At 51.6% G+C, this 23,133-nt stretch overlaps 1 protein-coding gene across 4 annotated transcripts in view; it reads left to right on the top strand.

The window, feature by feature from the left end:
* TOP3B (DNA topoisomerase III beta) overlaps positions 1–23,133 on the top strand; it is a 126,326-nt gene that overhangs the window by 70,466 nt on the left and 32,727 nt on the right. For all 4 annotated transcript variants that reach the window (XM_075341779.1, XM_075341780.1, XM_075341778.1 and 1 more), the window contains one exon: positions 5,414–5,560. In XM_075341779.1, coding sequence (XP_075197894.1) covers positions 5,414–5,560 — 147 coding nt within the window. The remainder of the gene's footprint in view (positions 1–5,413; positions 5,561–23,133) is intronic.

The following is a 23,133-nucleotide window of genomic DNA, read 5'->3' as shown; positions in this document are numbered from 1 at the left end:
AAACGGTCGGGTAAGCCACAACCTCCGGTTGTGGACCTAGTTGTATACTCTCTGGGGGCCATTCTACTCAGAACCCCCACTTCAGCAGCATGTCTCACACAAGGAGCAAGGCTGCAAGGCTGTACTCAATATGCACTGCATGTAAGCTCGTACTGCCTGAACCGAGCACATATCCACATTGTGATGCCTGCTCTAACATGGTGGTGCCTCAGCCTGGAGTCTCACTCCCAGTGGTCCCTCCGGCTGCTTCGGCTCCGGTGGCTGAACCCCCGGCTTGGGTAGAATCCTTCTCTAAGTCTATCTCCCAGTCCTTTGCCGACTCCATGGGACAGTTGTCCCGGACTCTGCTGAGCATGCATCAGCCCCCTTCTCAGGGCGCCTCTGCTGCTACGGCTCGCTCAGCAGAGCTCACAGAGCTCAGACCCCGTCCTCCTAAAAGGAGACGCAGGGGCTCCTCTCCTTCCTCGTCCCGCGGCTCTGATTCACGAGCTGAATCACAGGACGAGGAGGATGCCTTTACTGTGGGCTCGGACGTTACCTCCATGTGCCCCATTGATCTGACCGAAGGTGATGCAGATGTTAGTGATTTGATTGCGTCCATTAATTCTGTACTGGACCTCAATCCACCAGTATCGGAGGAACAACCCTCTCTGGTAGAAAAGCACCAGTTTACATCACCTAAGAGAGCAAGGAGTGTGTTCTTTAACCACTCCAGTTTTCAGGACACTGTGACCAAGCCCAGGGCCTGTCCTGACAAACGCTTCCGAAAGCGTAGTTCTGTTGACTGTTTTCCCTTTCCACCAGAGGTGGTCAAGGAGTGGGCTCATTCACCGAAGGTAGACCCGCCGGTGTCTAGAATCTCAGCCCGGACCGTTGTATCTGTGGCTGATGGCACCTCACTTAAGGATTCCACTGACCGCCAGGTTGACCTTCTGGCCAAATCTGTATATGAAGCGGCAGGGGCCTCGTTCTCCCCGTCTTTTGCAGCAGTATGGGCTCTTAAAGCCGTCTCTGCCTTTCTGGAGGAGATGCATTCCCTCACCAGGGACTCTATGCCTGAAATGATTGCCTTAACTTCCCAGGCTTCAGCCTTTTCATCCTATGCCATGTCTGCCATTCTGGAGGCTTCTCACCGCACGGCGGTGGCTTCGGCTAATTCCCTCGCTATACGCAGGATCTTGTGGCTGCGAGAGTGGAAAGCAGACGCTTCTTCCAAGAAGTACCTTGCTGGGCTCCCATTTGCTGGGTCCCGGCTGTTCGGTGAACAACTGGATGAAATCATTAAGGAAGCTACTGGCGGGAAGAGTACTTCCTTGCCACAAACTAAAACCAGGAAACCTGTCCAGGGCAGGAACCAGTCGAGGTTTCGTTCCTTTCGTTCCTCTAACTGGTCATCCTCTAAGCCCTCAGCCTCGTCCACTAACTCAGCCAAGGACCGAAAACCCAGCTGGCGCACGAAGCCGCGTCCTCAGAAGTCCGCAGGAGCCGCTGCCACTAAGGCAGCCTCCTCTTGACTATCTGGCCGCGCCAGCAACGTCCTTGGTCGGTGGCAGGCTCTCCCACTTTGGCGACGTGTGGTTTCAACACGTCTCCGATCAGTGGGTGCGGGATATCATCTCCCACGGCTACAGGATAGAATTCTCTTCCAGCCCGCCAAACAGATTTTTTCTGTCCATTCCCCCCTGCTCCTTGCAGGCCAATGGAGTAATTGTACCGGTTCCCGCCCGGGAACGGTTCAGAGGTTTCTACTCAAACCTCTTCCTAGTCCCCAAAAAGGACGGTTCCTTCCGGCCCATCCTGGATCTCAAGCTTCTCAACAAGCATGTTCAGGTGCGGCATTTTCGCATGGAGTCTCTGCGATCAGTCATTGCCTCAATGACCCAAGGAGATTTCCTAGCATCCATCGACATCAGAGATGCCTATCTGCATGTGCCAATTGCAGTTTCACACCAGCGTTGGCTAAGTTTTGCAATCGGAGAGGAACATTTCCAATTCGTGGCTCTCCCCTTCGGGTTAGCCACGGCCCCTCGAGTATTCACCAAGGTCATGGCAGCAGTGGTTGCGGTTCTGCACCTCCAGGGTTTGGCAGTGATTCCTTACCTGGACGACCTTCTAGTCAAGGCTTCATCCAGTGCAGACAGTCAGCGGAGTGTCTCGCTCACTCTCGCCACTCTAGTCCAGTTCGGGTGGCTTGTCAATCTACCCAAGTCCACTCAGACTCCGACCCAGAGTCTCACGTACCTAGGGATGCAGTTCGAGACTTTGCCGGCACTTGTAAAGCTGCCCTTAGTCAAACAGCAGTCCCTCCATCTGGCGGTGCGCTCTTTACTGAGGTCTCGCCGTCACTCCATCAGGCACCTAATGCAGGTGCTGGGTCAGATGGTGGCGTCAATGGAAGCGGTTCCCTTTGCCCAGTTCCATCTGCGTCCCCTGCAGCTGGACATTCTCCGCTGTTGGGACAAGCGGACTTACTCCTTGCACAGGTTGGTGGCTCTGTCGCCACAGACCAGGGGCTCCCTTCAGTGGTGGCTTCGGCCCCTCTCTCTGTCTCAGGGACGTTCCTTCCTGGCCCCGTCCTGGATGATCCTCACCACGGATGCTAGTCTAATCGGCTGGGGAACAGTATATCTCCACCACAGAGCGCAGGGCACTTGGACTCAGTCCGAATCAGCCCTCTCGATCAATGTGCTGGAAATCAGAGCTGTGCTTCTAGCTCTCTTAGCCTTTCACCACCTGTTGGCGGGCAAGCACATTCGAGTCCAGTCAGACAACGCGACAGCGGTTGCCTACATCAATCACCAGGGCGGGACACGCAGCCGCCTGGCAATGTTGGAGGTTCAACGCATCCTTCAGTGGACGGAGGACTCCAAGTCCACCATATCCGCAGTCCACATCCCAGGCGTGGAAAACTGGGAGGCAGATTATCTCAGCCGTTAGACCGTGGACAGCGGCGAGTGGGTTCTGCATCCGGCAGTGTTTCGGACAATCTGCCGCAAGTGGGGCACTCCGGAAGTGGATCTAATGGCATCCCGGCACAACAACAAGGTTCCGGTTTACGTGCCTCGCTCCCACGATCCTCAGGCCTTTGCAGCGGACGCGCTGGTTCAGGATTGGTCCCAGTTCCGTCTGTCTTACGTGTTTCCCCCTCTAGCTCTCTTGCCCAGAGTCCTGCGCAAGATCAGAATGGAGGGCCGTCGGGTCATCCTCATTGCTCCAGACTGGCCCAGCCGAGCTTGGTATCCAGACCTGCTCCACCTGTCCGTAGAGGTGCCGTGGCATCTTCCGGACCGTCCAGACCTTCTCTCACAAGGTCCGTTTTTCCGCCAGAATTCTGCGGCTCTCAGATTGACGGCGTGGCTCTTGAGTCCTGGATCTTGACGACTTCTGGTATCCCTCCTGAAGTCATCTCCACTATGACTCGGGCTCGGAAGTCTTCCTCGGCCAAGATATATCACATGACCTGGAGAATCTTCCTGTCCTGGTGTCGCTCTTCCGGCCATGCTCCTTGGCCTTTTTCCCTGCCGACCCTTCTGTCCTTTTTACAGTCCGGTCTGCAGCTAGGACTATCCCTCCCTTCCCTCAAGGGTCAGGTCTCGGCTCTGTCAGTATTCTTCCAGCGGCGTGTCGCCCGACTGGCTCAGGTGCGCACCTTCATGCAGGGCGCATCTCACATCATTCCGCCTTACTGGCAGCCTTTGGATCCCTGGGACCTTAATCTGGTCCTCACGGCCTTGCAGAAACCCCCTTTTGAGCCACTTAGGGAGGTTTCTTTGTCTCGTCTTTCACAGAAAGTGGTCTTTCTAGTGGCCATAACCTCCCTCAGGAGAGTCTCTGATTTGGCTGCTCTCTCTTCGGAGTCACCTTTTTTGGTTTTTCATCAGGATAAGGTGGTTCTCCGTCCGACTCCGGACTTTCTCCCTAAGGTGGTGTCTCCTTTCCACCTTAACCAGGATATTTCCCTGCCTTCCTTTTGTCCGGCTCCTGTTCATCGCTTTGAAAAAGCGTTGCATACTCTGGATCTGGTGCGGGCGCTCCGGATCTATGTGTCTCGCACCGCTGCTCTTAGGCGGTGCACCTCTCTTTTTGTGCTGACCTCAGGTCGGCGCAAGGGCCTTTCGGCTTCTAAACCGACCCTAGCTCGTTGGATTAGGTCGTCCATTTCCGAAGCCTACCAGTGTTCTCAGGTGCCTCCCCCGCCGGGGATCAAGGCACACTCAACCAGAGCTGTCGGTGCCTCTTGGGCTTTCCGGCACCAGGCTACGGCTCAGCAGGTCTGTCAGGCTGCCACTTGGTCTAGTCTGCATACCTTTTCGAAGCACTACCAAGTGCATGCTCATGCTTCGGCAGATGCGAGTTTGGGCAGATGCATCCTTCAGGCGGCTGTCGCCCATTTGTGAAGTTAGGTTTCGCCTACTTCTCAGTTTTCTGTTTATTCCCACCCATGGACTGCTTTGAGACTTCCCATGGTCTGGGTCTCCCATAAGGAACGATGAAGAAAAAGAGAATTTTGTTTACTTACCGTAAATTCTTTTTCTTATAGTTCCGTAATGGGAGACCCAGCACCCTCCCTGTTGCCTGTTGGCAGTTTTCTTGTTCCGTGTGTTTTCACCGGCTGTTGTTGTAGACAGAGGCTCCGGTTGTTCCGGTTTTTTGCTCTATCTCTACTTGTGGGTGGCTGTCCTCCTTCAGCTTTTGCACTAAACTGGCTATATTTGGTTATCCAGGGGGTGTATATGCTCAGAGGGAGGAGCTACACTTTTTAGTGTAGTACTTTGTGTGTCCTCCGGAGGCAGAAGCTATACACCCATGGTCTGGGTCTCCCATTACGGAACTATAAGAAAAAGAATTTACGGTAAGTAAACAAAATTCTCTTTATTATAAAATTAAAGAACACAAATATTGGATCTGACCTACTAAATATCTTCTGTCAACTGCATAAGCCGAGTCTCATGTTACAGCACCCCAAATAGCCTGCCTTCACACTGTCCTCAGTATATTAATGATAACACTTATCAGTCTTTTTTTTTTTTTCTTTTGATTAATCGTGTTACAATCAAATAACAAAGAAGAATTGTCCTGTTTCTTTAATAGGTAGTAAAATATATTGGCTAGTGATGAGCGAGCACTACCATGCTCGGTACTCGAAACGAGCAGGTCGGACGCAGGAATGGGCTCTACTCAATTACCGAGTATAATGGAAGCCAATGGTAAACTCTAGCATTTTTCCAGAGAAACTTTCAGAAAAATGATCGAATTTTCCATAGACTTCCATTATACTTAGTACTCGAGTCAAGCCCATCCAAGTGTTCAACCTGCCCGTTTCGAGCAAAGAGCATGGTAGAGCTCGCTCATCACTAATATTCACTGAACTTACGGTCTTAGTAATAAGTAATCAGTTATTTTTCTTGTTAAGGTGGTGATGCTTGGAGGCTATATGAGTATATAACCCGACATTTCATTGCTACCATCAGTTACGACTGCAAATATCTCCAGACAACTATTGGTTTCAGTGTAGGCTGTGAGAAATTTACATCCACCTGCAAGGAAGTTATCTCTCCCGGTAAGTAATCTATAAACAGAAGTGTTAAAATTCTTTCTTAAAGCAATTTTTAATAGGATATTATGATTTCAGCAAACAAATGTTCATTGTATAATGAAAAGTTAGGCATTTTTCCAATATACAGTACTGAGCAAAAGTTTTAGGCAGGTGTGGAAAAAAAAAAATGCTACCTGAAAGGAAGCTCTGGTTAGTTCTCCAAATGCTTGGAACAAATTCCCTACAGAATTCCCTTGAAAATTGCATGCAAATGTATCTAGAAGAATTGATGTTGTTTTGAAAGTAAAGGATGGTCACACCAAATATTGAAGGGATTTAGATTTATATTATAGTGTTGGTATTCATAATTTAGTGTAGCCTCATCAGAGAGGAAGAGGACTTGAACTCTTGTACCACCTATTGCATGTAGCAATCCTACAAGTCAGTATCAATTCTTTAAAGGGAATCTGTTAGCAAGTTTTTGTTACCTAATCTGAGAGAAATATATTATCGGCAAGAGCCTGATTCTAGGGATGTGTCACTTATTAGGCTGTGTTGTAGTTTCAAGACATTCAGTATTTTATCACCAGGAGAGTATCACTACCTGACTATGCCTCACATGTAGAGCATTACAGCTAATGTGTGGGACCTCCGCCCCCCACCATTGATTTGCAGCTTTCTGACAAGTCGCAGTGTATACAGGAAGTTGATCAGGGTGTGGGCGGCGATATACACATCTTAGCTCTACTATATCTACATGCGATAAAACAGATATGCTATGAAAACTACACCCAGATTTTATAGGAAAAAGCTCCTCACAGATTCCCTTTAATGAGCCTTGGCACTTGACTTTTAATAAGAAACCATACCATAGATTCTATTTACAGACTTGTGTTTTGGGGTGCTTGCCCCTTATCAGTGCAAAGCAGGGAAATTTAAATTTAATTGTTTAGGCAAGAGGCCTGTGACTGGAGATCTAACTAGGAATGTTTCTCCTGGAGAGTGCAAAGCTGCCGTAAGACTCATAACTAAGAGAACATTACACAAATGTATTAATATGAAAAGACATACTATCTATACACTACAAATATACAAAATATTATCCATTGGTTACGGAACATTTCTTTGTCGCTCCATTGGGAGACCAAGACAATTGGGTGTATAGCTTCTGCCTCCGGAGGCCACACAAAGTATTACACTTAAAAGTGTAAACCCCTCCCCTCTGCCTATACACCCCCCCGTGCATCACGGGCTCCTCAGTTTTTATGCTTTGTGTTGAAGGAGGCACACATGCACGCAAGCTCCACAATTTAGTCAGCAGCAGCTGCTGACTATATCGGATGGAAGAAAAGAGGGCCCATAACAGGGCCCCCGGCATGCTCCCTTCTCACCCCACTCTGGTCGGCGGTGCTGTTAAGGTTGAGGTACCCATTGCGGGTACAAAGGCTGGAGCCACATGCTGTTTTCCTTCCCCATCCCTTAGGGGCTCTGGGTGAAGTGGGATCCTAACCGGTCACCAGGCACTGGGACCGTGCTCCCTCCGCAGCCCCTGGGTGAATCTGCTGGACAGGAGACCGGGTATCGTCAGGGACAGGCCCTGCTCCTATGAGGTACTCTGTGTCCCCTTGGGGACGGCGCATAGAGCGCCTGTGTAACGGACGCTGCAGCACCTGCCGGGTGTCTTGCGTCGCCGGGACTACCGCGCCGACCGCGCTTGTTTGCCGGCCGCGCTAATAAATTTAGTCCCCGGCTTTTGCGGCCTAGTATCGCAAACTCCCGCCCCCGGGCCTGCCAGTCAAGGGTGAGGGCGGGACGCTAGACTGCAGGTCAGCGGTGAGGGCTGGAGCATACTGAGGTATCCTCCTCCCCCCTCACTGAGCACTGCGGGGCACCAGATTCCCGCACTTTCTGAGGCACGCCCACGGCTCCCTCCTCCTCTCAGAACGCTGGCAGCCATTCCTATCAGCACGTCTGACGCTGGAGAAATTCAGAGGGGAGACAACACCGAGCTCCACAGCTCTGGGAGGCCCAGGCAGGGAATCTGGTGGTCACACAACCGCTGAGGGCGGTCGGTAAGCCGCACCTGTTACTAGGTGCTGGCCCCCCTGGGTGCCGAAGTGTATATTTATATGCTTATATTGTATACATTTACTCTGTACGGCCGCACTATTTGCTTTTGGCTATATACCCTCTCTGATTGCTCTAAGAGGAGACAACAGCATGTCGTCCGCAAAAAGCAAGGGTGCCAAGGCACAGGCTTACTTTGCAACCTGTACCTCATGTGCGGCTATGCTACCTGCAGGTTCCACCTACCCTCATTGTGTGCAATGCTCGGCCCCTGTGACACTCACTCAGCCGGAGCCTCAGCCACTGGTGGGACCCTCGGCCCAGGTGGAACCACCGGCTCCCACTGTCCAGGTGACAGGGACAGAGTTTGCAGTATTCGCTGACAAACTTTCTGAGTCTATGGATAGATGGTCTGCTAAGATACTAGAAGCTTTGCAGTCCAGACCGGTAACACAGGTCCCGGGCACTGTTGAATCATTGCTCTCAGCCCCCCCTTGGTCGGCGCAGCAAAGTGCTCCTGGGTCGACTCATAGGTCCCACGGTGAGGACTCCGACACGGACCGCAGTCCCAGACCGGCTAAGCGGGCTCGCTGGGAGCTTCCCTCGACTTCATCACACTGTTCAGGGTCTCAGCATGAGGACTCTCTGGAGGATGAAGCGGAGGTGGCAGATCAGGGCTCTGATCCTGACGCCGCTCTCAACCTTGATACGCCTGAAGGGGACGCCATAGTAAACGACCTTATAGCGTCCATCAATCAGGTGTTAGATCTTTCTCCTCCAGCCCCTCCGAGTGAGGAGTCAGCTTCTCAGCAGGAGAAATTCCATTTTAGGTTTCCCAAACGTACACGGAGTGCGTTTCTTGATCACTCCGACTTCAGAGATACAGTCCAGAAACACTGAGCACTCTGAAGGCAGAAGGAGTGGTTATCCCTGTTCCCCTTCAGCAATGGGGTCACGGTTTTTACTCCAACTTGTTTGTGGTGCCAAAAAAGGACGGATCTTTCCGTCCCGTTCTGGACCTCAAACTGCTCAACAGACACGTGAAAACCAGGCGGTTCCGGATGGAATCTCTCCGCTCCGTCATCGCCTCGATGTCCCAAGGAGACTTCCTAGCATCAATCGACATCAGGGATGCTTATCTCCACGTGCCGATTGCACCAGAGCATCAGCGCTTCCTGCGTTTCGCCATCGGGGACGAACACCTTCAGTTCGTGGCACTGCCTTTCGGCCTGGCGACAGCCCCACGGGTCTTCACCAAGGTCATGGCAACAGTGGTAGCAGTCCTACACTCTCAGGGACACTCAGTGATCCCTTACTTAGACGATCTTCTTGTCAAGGCCCCCTCTCGGGTGGCATGCCAACACAGCCTGAACATTGCTCTGGAGACTCTCCAGAGGTTCGGGTGGATCATCAATTTCCCAAAGTCAAAACTGACACCGACCCAATCGCTGACATATCTCGGGATGGAGTTTCATACTCTCCCAGCGATAGTGAAACTTCCGCTGGACAAACAGCGTTTACTACGGACAGGGGTGCAATCTCTCCTTCGAGCCCAGTCGCACCCCTTGAGGCGCCTCATGCACTTCCTAGGGAAGATGGTGGCAGCAATGGAGGCAGTTCCATTTGCGCAGTTTCATCTGCGTCCACTTCAATGGGACATTCTCCGCAAATGGGACAGGAAGTCGACGTCCCTCGACAGGAACGTCTCCCTTTCTCGGGCAGCCAATGCCTCCCTTCAGTGGTGGCTTCTTCCCACTTCTTTGTCGAAGGGGAAATCATTCCTGCCCCCATCCTGGGCTGTGGTCACGACGGACGCGAGTCTGTCAGGGTGGGGAGCGGTCTTCCTCCACCACAGGGCTCAGGGTACCTCCCTTCAGATCAATGTTCTGGAGATAAGGGCAGTGTATCTAGCCCTAAAGGCGTTCCAGCCGTGGCTGGAAGGCAGGCAGATCCGAATTCAGTCGGACAACGCCACGGCGGTGGCATACATCAACCACCAAGGCGGCACACGCAGTCGGCAAGCCTTCCAGGAAGTTCGGCGGATTCTGCTGTGGGTGGAAGCCACAGCATCCACCATCTCCGCAGTTCACATCCCGGGCGTAGAAAACTGGGAAGCAGACTTTCTCAGTTGCCAGGGCATGGACGCAGGGGAATGGTCTCTTCACCCGGACGTGTTTCAAGAGATCTGTTGCCGCTGGGGGAAGCCGGACGTCGACCTAATGGCGTCCCGGCACAACAACAAGGTCTCGGCATTCATGGCACGGTCTCAAGATCACAGAGCTCTGGCGGCAGACGCATTAGTTCAGGATTGGTCGCAGTTTCGACTGCCTTATGTTTGTCCTCCTCTGGCACTGCTGCCCAGAGTGTTACGCAAGATCAGGTCCGACTGCCGCCGCGCCATCCTCATCGCCCCAGACTGGCCGAGGAGGTCGTGGTACCCGGATCTGTGGCATCTCACAGTGGGTCAACCGTGGGCACTACCAGACCGACCAGACTTGCTGTCTCAAGGGCCATTTTTCCATCTGAATTCTGCGGCCCTCAACCTGACTGTGTGGCCATTGAGTCCTGGATCCTAGCGTCTTCAGGGTTATCTCAAGAGGTCATTGCCACTATGAGACAGGCCAGGAAACCAACGTCCGCCAAGATCTACCACAGGACGTGGAGGATCTTCTTATCCTGGTGCTCTGATCAGGGTTCTACTCCCTGGCCATTTGCCTTGCCCACTTTTCTGTCCTTCCTTCAATCCGGAATGGAAAAGGGTTTGTCTCTCGGCTCTCTTAAGGGACAAGTCTCGGCGCTCTCTGTGTTTTTTCAAAAGCGTCTAGCCAGGCTTCCGCAGGTACGCACGTTCCTGCAGGGGGTTTGCCACATAGTCCCTCCTTACAAGCGTCCGCTAGAACCCTGGGATCTGAACAGGGTGCTAACGGCTCTTCAGAAACCACCTTTCGAGCCAATGAGAGATATTTCTCTTTCACGCCTCTCGCAGAAGGTGGTCTTCCTAGTGGCAGTCACATCACTTCGGAGAGTGTCTGAGCTAGCTGCACTGTCATGCAAAGCCCCCTTCCTGGTGTTTCACCAGGACAAGGTGGTTCTGCGTCCGGTTCCGGAATTTCTCCCTAAGGTGGTATCCCCTTTTCATCTCAATCAGGATATCTCCTTACCTTCTTTTTGCCCTCATCCAGTTCACCAATGTGAAAAGGATTTGCACTTGTTAGATCTTGTGAGAGCACTCAGACTCTACATTTCTCGTACGGCGCCCCTGCGCCGCTCGGATGCGCTCTTTGTCCTTGTCGCTGGCCAGCGTAAAGGGTCGCAGGCTTCCAAGTCAACCTTGGCTCGGTGGATCAAGGAACCAATTCTTGAAGCCTACCGTTCTTCTGGGCTTCCGGTTCCTTCAGGACTGAAAGCCCATTCTACCAGAGCCGTGGGTGCGTCCTGGGCATTGCGGCACCAGGCTACGACTCAGCAGGTGTGTCAGGCAGCTACCTGGTCGAGTCTGCACACTTTCACGAAACACTATCAGGTGCATACCTACGCTTCGGCAGATGCCAGCCTAGGTAGGCGAGTCCTTCAGGCGGCGGTTGCCCACCTGTAGGAAGGGGCCGTGTTACGGCTCTATTACCGGGGTATTCTTTTACCCACCCAGGGACTGCTTTTGGACGTCCCAATTGTCTGGGTCTCCCAATGGAGCGACAAAGAAGAAGGGAATTTTGTTTACTTACCGTAAATTCCTTTTCTTCTAGCTCCTATTGGGAGACCCAGCACCCGCCCCTGTTCCCTTTGGGCTGTTGTTCTTTTGTGTACACATGTTGTTCATGTTGAATTGTTCTGGGTTCATGGTTTTCAGTTCTCCGAACATCCTTCGGATTGAATTTACCTTAGACCAATTTATAAGTTTCCTCCTTCCTGCTTTTGCACCAAAACTGAGGAGCCCGTGATGCACGGGGGGGTGTATAGGCAGAGGGGAGGGGTTTACACTTTTAAGTGTAATACTTTGTGTGGCCTCCGGAGGCAGAAGCTATACACCCAATTGTCTGGGTCTCCCAATAGGAGGTAGAAGAAAAGGAATTTACGGTAAGTAAACAAAATTCCCTTCTTCCCTTTCTAACCACTACAAGAAGTCTTTCTATCTTTTTTTCTTTTGGAAGGTTGCCTTATTGGTAGCCATCACCTCGATTAGACAAGTGTCCAAGCTCCGGCCCTATCCTGCCTCTCCCCCTACCTGGTGTTCCACCAGGACAAGGTGGATTTGTATCCAACTCCATCCTTTCTCTCTAAGTTGGTTTCCTCGTTTCACCTTAACGAGGACATTGGGCTGCCATCATTCTGCCTGTCTCCTTCGTACCCTTGGGAGTTGTGGCTGCATAAGCTGAACCTCGTGAGCGCACTACGCCTCTAAATTGCCAGGACAGCATGTTTCACATGAACGGACTCTTTCTTTGTAATTCCTAACAGTCATGACAAAGGACTTACCTCCTCCATTGCCCACTGAATCTGGTCTGCCATCTTAAAAGCCTGCCGGATAAAGGAATGTGCTTGCCCACTTAAGGGTCATGCTCACTCCAGTTGTGCAGTGTGGGCCTCCTGGGCTGTCCGCCACCACTCCCCTATCTCATAGCTATGCAAGGCTGGTCTTCCATTTATAACTTCGCAAAATTTTACAGGGTTTACACCTATGCCTCGTTGGATGCGAACCTTGGTAGAAGGGACACTCAGACACGAGAGTACTATCCTGTAGCCACCATTGAGACTGCTTTAAGCCATCCAATGGTCTCCAGTGTTCCCCAATGAAGCAATACAGAAAAGAAGATTTTGGGTACTCACTCTTTCTCGGAGCCTTCCTTGGGAGACACAGCACCCGCCCTTGTGTTGAATTGTGTGTGTTAAACTGTTATTTCAATATGTTTTTTCTTTTTTGTTGCTTCTCTTACTGCTTTCTTACTCACTGATTATCTCTCTGCCAGTGGCTTGGTGTATACTATTGTGGAGGAGGTAACTTTTTTTGCATAGTGTCAACCTATGAAGGCTCCAAGAAAGTACCCCAAATCGTCTTCTTTTTTTCATCATATAGTCGAACAAAAAGTGGAATAAGACGCAATAGAACAATTCATATATAAATACAAATAGTATACCTGAAAACATCACCTTCTAATGCAACAAACAAGATCCCACTCATCTCTGCCAGTTAAAAATAAAAAAGCTTTGCAGGAGACCGGTCTCCATCCGCAGCCCTTCAGGAACCTGCTGGACGAAGCACTCATCCCCAGGGACATGGAACCCTGCGTCTCAGCAAGCTAAGTACCTGAGACGTTTATATTCGGGGGGTCCCGGTACTTTATTATGGTGGAAGAGTGTGCTGTGTAACTTTTCTGACATTTCCGGCCGGTTCACTGGTTGTCGCCTGAGAACCGCGCCGATGGTGCCTGCGCGCCGGCCGCATCGCTTAAATTTAGGCCCCGGCTTCGCCGGAGGCCTACTTTCGATTTCACTGCCCTCGCATGTCAATCATGCAGAGTGACAGTGCGGCTCCGCCCAGCGGCCGTTCGGCACAGGGGAGGGACACTCCTCTCTGAGTACATGTCCCCTCCCCTGTAAGTCTCCTTGGCCCTCCAGATCCCGCTCTCAGAGCAGGTCCCGCCCCCTCTCCTCGCTCCGGCGCCATTTTCTCAGTGTTTTTCTCTAGATCAACGCTGGCTGCAGCATCCCTGCTAAGCTGCTTGGGGGTCCGGGCTGTGGGATCTGGAGGGCACACAAACGGTCTGGTAAGCCACAACCTCCGGTTGTGGACCTTCTTATATACTCTCTGGGGGTCATTCTGGCTCAGAGCCCCCACTTCAGCAGCATGTCTCACACAAGGAGCAAGGCTGCAAGGCTGTACTCAGTATGCACTGCATGTAAGCTCGTGCTGCCTGAACCGAGCACATATCCACATTGTGATACCTGCTCTAACCTGACAATGCCTCAGCCTGGAATCGCACCCACAGTGGTCCCTCCGGCTGCTCCGGCTCCGGTGGCTGAACCCCCGGCTTGGGTAGAATCCTTCTCTAGGTCAATCTCCCAGTCTTTTGCCGACTCCATGGGACAGCTGTCCCGGACTTTGCTGAACATGCATCAGCCACCTTCTCAGGGCGCCTCTGCTGCTAGGGCTCTCTCAGCGGAGCTCACAGAGGATTCTTCATCTGGTCCCAGACCCCGTCCCCCTAAAAGGAGACGCAGGGTCCCCTCTCCTTCCTCGTCCCGCGGCTCTGATTCAAGAGCTGACTCGCCGGACGAGGAGGATGCCTTTACTGGGGGCTCGGAGGCTACCTCCATGTGCCCCATTGATCTGTCCGAAAGTGACTCAGATGTTAGTGATTTGATTGCGTCCATTTATTCTGTACTGGACCTCAATCCGCCAGTATCAGAGGAGCAACCCTCTCTGGCAGAAAAGCACCAGTTTACCTTGCCTAAGAGGACAAGGAGTGTGTTCTTTAACCACTCCAGTTTTCAGGCCACTGTGACCAAGCCTAGGGCCTGTCCTGACAAACGCTTCCCAAAGCGTGGTTCTGATGACCGTTTTCCCTTTCCACCTGAGGTGGTCAAGGAGTGGGCTCATTCACCAAAGGCAGACCCTCCGGTGTCTAGACTCTCAGCCCGGACCGTTGTATCAGTGGCTGATGGCACCTCTCTTAAGGATTCCACTGACCGCCAGGTTGACCTTCTGGCCAAATCTGTATATGAGGCGGCAGGGGCCTCGTTCTCCCCATCTTTTGCAGCAGTGTGGGCTCTTAAAGCCATCTCTGCTTCTCTAGAGGAGATGCATTCCCTCACCAGGGAATCTATGCCCGAAATGGTTGCCTTAACTTCCCAAGCTTCAGCTTTTTCATCCTATGCCATGTCTGCCATGCTGGAGGCTTCTCACCGCACTGCGGTGGCTTCGGCTAATTCCCTCGCTATCCGCAGGATCTTGTGGCTTCGAGAGTGGAAGGCAGATGCTTCTTCAAAGAAGTACCTTGCTGGGCTCCCTTTTGCTGGATCCAGGCTATTCGGTGAACAACTGGATGAAATTATTAAGGAAGCTACTGGCGGGAAGAGTACTTCCATGCCACAAACTAAAACCAGGAAACCTGCCCAGGGTAGGAACCAGTCGAGGTTTCGTTCCTTTCGTTCCTCCAACTGGTCATCCTCTAAGCCCTCGGCCTCGTCCACTAACTCAGCCAAGGACCAAAAACCCAACTGGCGCACAAAGGCGCGTCCACAAAAGACCGCAGGAGCTGCTGCCACTAAGGCAGCCTCCTCTTGACTATCTGGCCGCGCCAGCAACGTCCTTAGTCGGTGGCAGGCTCTTCCACTTTGGCGACGTGTGGTTTCAACACGTCTCCGATCAGTGGGTGCGGGATATCATCTCCCACGGCTACAGGATAGAATTCTCTTCCAGCCCGCCAAACAGATTTTTTCTGTCAACTCCCCCCTGCTCCAAGGCCGCCGCCTTCTCTCAGGCCGTGGCATCCTTGCAGGCCAACGGCGTAATTGTACCGGTTCCCGCCCGGGAACGGTTCAGACGTTTCTACTCAAACCTCTTCCTAGTCCCCAAAAAGGACGGTTCCTTCCGGCCCACCCTGGATCTCAAGCTTCTCAACAAGCATGTTCAGGTGCGGCATTTTCGCAGGAGTCTCTGCGATCAGTCATTGCCTCAATGACCCAAGGAGATTTCCTGGCATCCATTGACATCAGAGATGCCTATCTGCATGTGCCAATTGCAGTTTCACACCAGCGTTGGCTAAGTTTTGCAATCGGAGAGGAACATTTCCAATTCGTGGCTCTCCCCTTCGGGTTAGCCACGGCCCCTCGAGTATTCACCAAGGTCATGGCAGCAGTGGTTGCGGTTCTGCACCTCCAGGGGTTGGCAGTGATTCCTTACCTGGACGACCTTCTAGTCAAGGCTTCATCCAGTGCAGACTGTCAGCGGAGTGTCTCGCTCACTCTCGCCACTCTAGCCCAATTCGGGTGGCTTGTCAATCTGCCCAAATCCACTCTGACTCCGACCCAGAGGCTCACGTACGTAGGGATGCAGTTCGAGACTCTGCCGGCACTTGTGAAGCTGCCCTTAGTCAAACAGCAGTCCCTCCATCTGGTGGTGCGCTCTCTGCTGAGGCCCCTCCGTCATTCCATCAGGCACCTAATGCAGGTGCTGGGTCAGATGGTGGCGTCAATGGAGGCTGTTCCCTTTGCCCAGTTCCATCTGCGTCCTCTGCAGCTGGACATTCTCCGCTGTTGGGACAAGCGGACTTCCTCCTTGCACAGGCTAGTGGCTCTGTCGCCACAGACCAGGGGCTCCCTTCAGTGGTGGCTTCGGCCCCTCTCTCTGTCTCAGGGACGCTCCTTCCTGGCCCCGTCCTGGGTGATCCTCACCACGGATGCAAGTCTATCCGGCTGGGGAGCGGTATGTCTCCACCACCGAGCACAGGGCACTTGGACTCCGTCTGAATCAGCCCTCTCGATCAATGTGCTGGAAACCAGAGCTGTGCTTCTAGCTCTCCTAGCCTTTCACCACCTTTTGGCGGGAAAGCACATCCGAGTCCAGTCAGACAACGCGACAGCGGTTGCCTACATCAATCACCAAGGCGGGACACGCAGCCGCCTGGCAATGTTGGAGGTTCAACGCATCCTTCAATGGACGGAGGACTCCAAGTCCACCATATCCGCAGTCCACATCCCAGGCGTGGAAAACTGGGAAGCAGATTATCTCAGCCGTCAAACCGTGGACAGTGGCGAGTGGTCCCTGCATCCGGCAGTGTTTCAGTCAATCTGCCGCAAGTGGGGCACTCCGGAAGTGGATCTAATGGCATCCCGGCACAACAACAAGGTTCCGGTTTACGTGGCTCGCTCCCACGATCCTCAGGCCTTTGCAGCGGACGCTCTGGTTCAAGATTGGTCCCAGTTTCGTCTGTCCTACGTGTTTCCCCCTCTAGCTCTCTTGCCCAGAGTTCTGCGCAAGATCAGAATGGAGGGCCGTCGGGTCATCCTCATTGCTCCGGACTGGCCCAGGCGAGCTTGGTACCCAGACCTGCTCCATCTGTCCGTAGAGGTGCCGTGGCATCTTCCGGACCGTCCAGACCTTCTCTCACAAGGTCCGTTTTTCCGCCAGAATTCTGCGGCTCTCAGATTGACGGCATGGCTCTTGAGTCCTGGATCTTGACGGCTTCTGGTATTCCTCCTGAAGTCATCTCCACTATGACTCGGGCTCGGAAGTCTTCCTCGGCCAAAATCTATCACAGGACCTGGAGAATTTTCCTGTCCTGGTGTCGCTCTTCCGGCCATGCTCCTTGGCCTTTTTCCTTGCCGACCCTTCTGTCCTTTCTACAGTCCGGTCTGCAGCTAGGACTATCCCTCAATTCCCTCAAGGGACAAGTCTCGGCTCTGTCAGTGTTGTTCCAGCGGCGTATCGCCCGGCTGGCTCAGGTGCGCACCTTCATGCAGGGCGCGTCTCACATCATTCCGCCTTACCGGCGGCCCTTGGATCCCTGGGACCTCAATCTGGTCCTCACGGCCTTGCAGAAACCCCCCTTTGAGCCTCTTAGGGAGGTTTCTTTGTCTCGTCTTTCACAGAAAGTGGTCTTTCTAGTGGCCATAACTTCCCTCAGGAGAGTCTCTGATTTGGCTGCGCTCTCTTCGGAGCCACCTTTTTTGGTTTTTCATCAAGACAAGGTGGTTCTCCGTCCGACTCCGGACTTTCTCCCTAAGGTGGTTTCTCCTTTCCACCTTAACCAGGACATTTCCCTGCCTTCCTTTTGTCCGGCTCCTGTTCATCGCTTTGAAAAAGCGTTGCATACTCTGGATCTGGTGCGGGCGCTCCGGATCTATGTGTCTCGCACCGCTGTTCTTAGGCGGTGCACCTCTCTTTTTGTGCTAACCACAGGTCGGCGTAAGGGCCTCTCGGCTTCTAAGCCGACCTTAGCTCGTTGGATTAGGTCGGCCATTTCCGATGCCTACCAGTGTACTCAGGTGCCTCCCCCGCCGGGGATCAAGGCACACTCGACCAGAGCTGTCGGTGCCTCTTGGGCTTTCAGGCACCAGGCTACGGCTCAGCAGGTCTGTCAGGCTGCCACTTGGACTAGTCTGCATACCTTTTCAAAGCACTACCAAGTGCATGCTCATGCTTCGGCAGATGCGAGCTTGGGCAGACGCATCCTTCAGGCGGCTGTCGCCCATTTGTGAAGTTAGGCTCCGCCTACTTCTCAGTTTTCTGTTTATTCCCACCCATGGACTGCTTTGAGACGTCCCAATGTTTGGGTCTCCCATAGGAACGATAAAGAAAAAGAGAATTTTGTTTACTTACCGTAAATTCTTTTTCTTATAGTTCCGTATTGGGAGACCCAGCACCCTCCCTGTTGCCTGTTGGCAGTTTCTTGTTCCGCGTGTTATCACCGGCTGTTGTCGTAGACAGAGGCTCCGGTTTTTCCGGTTCTTGCTCTGTCTTTACTTGTGGGTGGCTATTCTCCTTCAGCTTTTGCACTAAACTGGCTAGATCTGGTTATCCAGGGGGTGTATATGCTCAGAGGGAGGAGCTACACTTTTTAGTGTAGTACTTTGTGTGTCCTCCGGAGGCAGAATCTATACACCCAATGTCTGGGTCTCCCAATACGGAACTATAAGAAAAAGAATTTACGGTAAGTAAACAAAATTCTCTTTATTGTACAGAAGCAGCAAAATATAAAATGTATAACTGTCACATCACTATAATCGTACTGACCCTAATGGTATGTACCCACGGTGAGTTATGCTCGCATTATTACGCTGTTTATGTACGTGGCATCAAAAATGCAGTGTTTTACAATACAAGCAAAATGCATGGGATTATTAAAAATGTCATGTACACTGTTCTTTTTTTTTTACACTGCGTAAACTCACCTGCGGTGCGTTTTTCTAAGTCACAGCATGTCAATTTCTCTTGTGGGCACAATGAGTCTTCTATGTGGAATTTCCCCATAGACTTACATTAGATGCCGAAACTCCGCAGGTAAAAATGCACATGTATTTTGGTGCATTTACTCAACGGAAATTGCACCTAATGTAATGCACTTAATGATTTCACTCAAAGCTTCAAAATCACAACAGCTTTATTTAAAGGATGACAGACTAAACAGAGACAAAAAAGCAGCATCAAAAACATGATAAAAATTTACTTAAAAAACACATGTAGTCTAAGGTGTGGAGATGGTGCACAAATTCTGCAGCGTCAAAAACTTCAGAGATACTGATCATGGGAATGTAACCTAAGAATAAAGTCGTCTTAGCATTTTTACCAGTGAACTGCATAAAAACCTCCAAAAAAGCAATGGTACTTGACATGATCCGGCAGGGAGCGCGTCAGTCTTCCTGCCCATCTGTGCTTTCGTGACTTGATTGCGAGGCGCCGATAGGTTATCATGACAGACTGGGGTCTGTTGATGACCCCCATGTCTGTCGTCACGATACTCCTGTGAAAGCCAGCTAGGAGCTTGCGTTCATAGGAGATTGTCGTGATTTTACCTATACACAAATGCTTGGACAATCGCAGGTTCAAGACCCCTAAGGGGACTAATAAAAACAGTAAAAAGAGAAAGTTTTTAAAAATATGAAAAAAAAATATTAAAAAAAGAAACACATTGAAATCAACCCCTCCTTTACCCCATTAAAAATAAAACCATTAAAAAAAATTACACATATTTGGCATTGCTGTATTCATAAAGGTCCGATCTATCAAAATATAAAATAAATTCATTTGATCAGTAAACAGCGTAGCAAGAAAAAATTTAAAAACTCCAGAATTAGGGTTTTTTATTGCCACAACATTGCAATTAAATGCAATTAAAACTTTGCATCTACCCCATAATAGTATCATTAAAAATGTCAGCTAAAAAAATAAGCCCACATGCAACCCCAGATCCCGAAAAATGAAAACGTTATGGGTCTCAGAAAATGGCCACACGAGAATTTTTTATTTTATATTTCTAATTTTTTTTCATTACTTAAATAGGAAAAACTATACATGTTTGATATCTGCTTGACCAGACCTGGAGATAATGCCAGATCAGTTTTAAGTTCTACTCTATAATGAATATGGTAAATAAAAAAAACAAAAAAACAATTGTGGAAATGCACTTTTTTTGCAATTTCAACACACATGGAATTTTTTTCCTGTTTTCCAGTGAATCATATGATAAAATGAGTGGTGTCATTCAAAAATACAACTGGTGCTGCAAAAAACAAGCCTTCCTGCCGCTATGGGGACCGAAAAATAAAAAAGTTATGGTCCTTGGAATAAGGGAAAGAAAAAATGAAAAATATAGAATCTTAAAGGGAACCTGTCACCAGTTTTTTACCCTGTAAGCTGTGGCCACCACCAGGAGGCTTTTATATACAGCATTCTAACATGCTGTATATAAGAGTTCAGGCCGCTGTGTACAACATAAACACTTTATAATACTCACCTAAACCGGTCGCTGTCGTGGATGTGGATCAGATTGGTGTCTTCGTCCTTCGGTGCCGGCGCTGCTTCGTTCGGCCATCTTCGATCTCCTTTTGAAGCCTGTGTGCATGACACGTCCTACGTCATACACACTCGCCGGTCCCGCGCATGCGCACTACAATACTTTGATCTTCCCTGCTCAGGGCAGATCAAAGTGTGTCTGCTCAGGACCTGAATGCCGGCGAGTGTGTATGACGTCGGACGCGTCATGCACCGCGGCTTCAGAAGGACGACAGAGGCGGCGACAAAGATGGCCGAAAGAGGCGGCACCGGGGGACAAAGACTCCCATCTGAGCCACATCCACCACAGCGATCAGTATAGGTGAGAATTATAAAGTGTTTTTTATGTTGTACAGTGTGGCCTGGGCTCTTATATACAGCATGTTAGAATGCTATATTTAAGAGCCCACTGGTGGTTGCCGCAGCTTATAGGCCAAAAACTGGTGACAGGTTCCCTTTAAGTTAGGTAAGGGGTTAGAGACGCTAAGAATAAGTATGTGAGGAAACTGCTGTTGTATGTAATTTCTTTGTCGCTCCATTGGGAGACCCAGACAATTGGGGTGTATAGCTTCTGCCTCCGGAGGCCACACAAAGTATTACACTTTAAAAAGTGTAACCCCTCCCCTCTGCCTATACACCCTCCCGTGCATCACGGGCTCCTCAGTTTTATGCTTTGTGTAGAAGGAGGCACACATCCACTCATCTTCTCATTTTAGTTATATCAGTTGGAAGAAAAGTGGGCTCCCACGGGGCCCCCGGCATGTTCCCTTCTCACCCCACTTTGTCGGCGGTGCTGTTAAGGTTGAGGTACCCATTGTGGGTACAAAGGCAGGAGCCTCATGCCGTCTCCTTCACCATCCCTTAGCGGCTCTGGGAGAAGTGGGATCCTCAGCGGTCATCCAGTCACTGGGACCGTGCTCCCTCCACAGCCCCTGGGGGAAGCTGTCGGACAGGAGTTCGTTTATCCTCAGGGACCGGGCCCTGCATCACTAAGGTACTCTGTACCCCCATGGGGGATGTGCATGGAGCGCCTACATCCCGGACGCTGCAGCTGCTGCTTATTTGTGACGGCCGGCGGACTTCCGCGCCGACCGCGCCTGTTTGTCGGCCGCGGTATTAAATTTAGTCCCCGGCTTCAATTGCGGCCTAGTTGCAAAACTCCCGCCCCCGGGCCTGTCTATCAGGGATAAGGGCGGGACTGCCGGCCTGACGTCGGCTGTGAGGGCCAGGGCATCCTGTATGTTCCTCCCCCCCTCACTGATCACTGTGGGGACTCCAGATTCCCGCACTTTTTCTAACGCCGCCCCCGGCTTCTCTCCTCCCCTGAGAGCTCCGGCAGCCATTTCTTTGGCATTCTGCCTGTGGAAGTTTTCCTGGAAAGAGCTCTGCAACGCTGGGAGACCTAAGGCAGGGAATCTGGAGGACACACACTCCGCTTTTTAGCGGTCGGTAAGCCACACCGGTCACCCGGTGCTGGTCCCCTCAGGCTGCCAGAATAGATACCATATATATTTATATATCTCTGTTTGGTCGGGCTGTATACCCTCCCCATATACCCTCAGTGATCACTCTCCTAGGAGACAACAGCATGTCGTCCACAAGGAGCAAGGGGGCCAAGACACAGGGTTATTTTGCAACCTGTACCTCTTGTGCGGCTAAGTTACCTGCAGGTTCCACCTACCCTCACTGTGAGCAATGCTCAACCCCTGTTTTGCTTCCACAACCAGAGCCTCGGTCACTAGTGGGCCCCTCGGCTCAGGTAGAATCCGTTGCTCTCCCTGTCCAGGCGGCAGGGACAGAGTTTGCCGTTTTTGCTGAAAAACTCTCTGAGTCACTCTCACATTCCATGGCTCAGTCTATGGACAAATGGTCTGCCAAGCTGCTTGAAGCTTTGCAGTCCAGACCGGTCCCTACACAGGCCCCGGGCCCTGTTGGATCTTCACCCCCAGGCCCCTCTCTGCCCGCGCAGCAGCACGTTCCCAGGGGGGTCCTAGGTCTCACGTGGAGGACTCCGGCCCGGACCACAGTCCCAGACCGGCTAAGCGGGCACGCTGGGAATCTTCCCCGACTTCTTCACGTTGCTCAGGTTCCCAGCGTGAGGACTCTCTGGAGGACGAGGCGGACGTCGCAGCTCAGGGCTCTGACACTGACGCTGCCCTCAATCTTGATACACCTGACGGGGACGCTATAGTAAATGATCTTATCTCGTCTATCAACCAGGTGTTAGATATCTCTCCCCCACTGCCACCTGTAGAGGAGTCGACTTCTCAGCAGGAGAAACACCAGTTTCGGTTCCCTAAACGTACACGGTGTGCGTTTTTCGATCACTCTAACTTCAGAGATGCTGTCCAGAAGCCCAGAGCGGTTCCGGACAAGCGCTTTACTAAGCGCCTTACTGACACACGTTACCCCTTCCCTCCTGACGTTGTCAAGGGTTGGGCTCAATGTCCCAAGGTGGATCCCCCAGTCTATAGATTGGCGGCTAGATCTGTGGTATCGGTTGCAGATGGATCATCGCTAAAGGATGCCACTGACAGGCAGATAGAGCTCCAGATGAAATCCATCTATGAAGCCACGAGGGCGTCTTTTGCCCCGGCCTTTGCAGCCGTGTGGGCACTACAAGCTATCTCAGCTTGTCTGGCTGAGATTAATGCGGTTACACGTAATTCTGCTCCGCAGGTTACGTCTTTGACTTCCCAGGCGTCAGTTTTTTCTTCCTATGCCATGAACGCAGTTTTAGACTCTGCTAGCCGTACAGCGGTGGCATCCGCTAACTCTGTGGCAGTCCGCAGGGCCATGTGGCTGCGCGAATGGAAGGCAGACTCGGCTTCCAAGAGGTTTTTAACCGGTTTGCCGTTTACTGGCGACCGATTGTTTGGCGAACGATTGTATGAGATTATTAAGCAATCTACGGGAAAGGACTCCTCCTTGCCCCAGTCTAAGCCAAAGAGACCTCAGCAGCGACAGATACAATCGAGGTTTCGGTCCTTTCGTCCCTCCGCCAAGCCCCAATCCTCTTCGTCCAGCAGGCCGGAGAAGG

Source organism: Anomaloglossus baeobatrachus, chromosome 1 (genome assembly GCF_048569485.1).
Source record: "Anomaloglossus baeobatrachus isolate aAnoBae1 chromosome 1, aAnoBae1.hap1, whole genome shotgun sequence".
In the NCBI taxonomy this organism is placed as follows: Eukaryota; Metazoa; Chordata; class Amphibia; order Anura; family Aromobatidae; genus Anomaloglossus; species Anomaloglossus baeobatrachus.
This window is presented reverse-complemented; position numbering and strand designations above follow the sequence as displayed.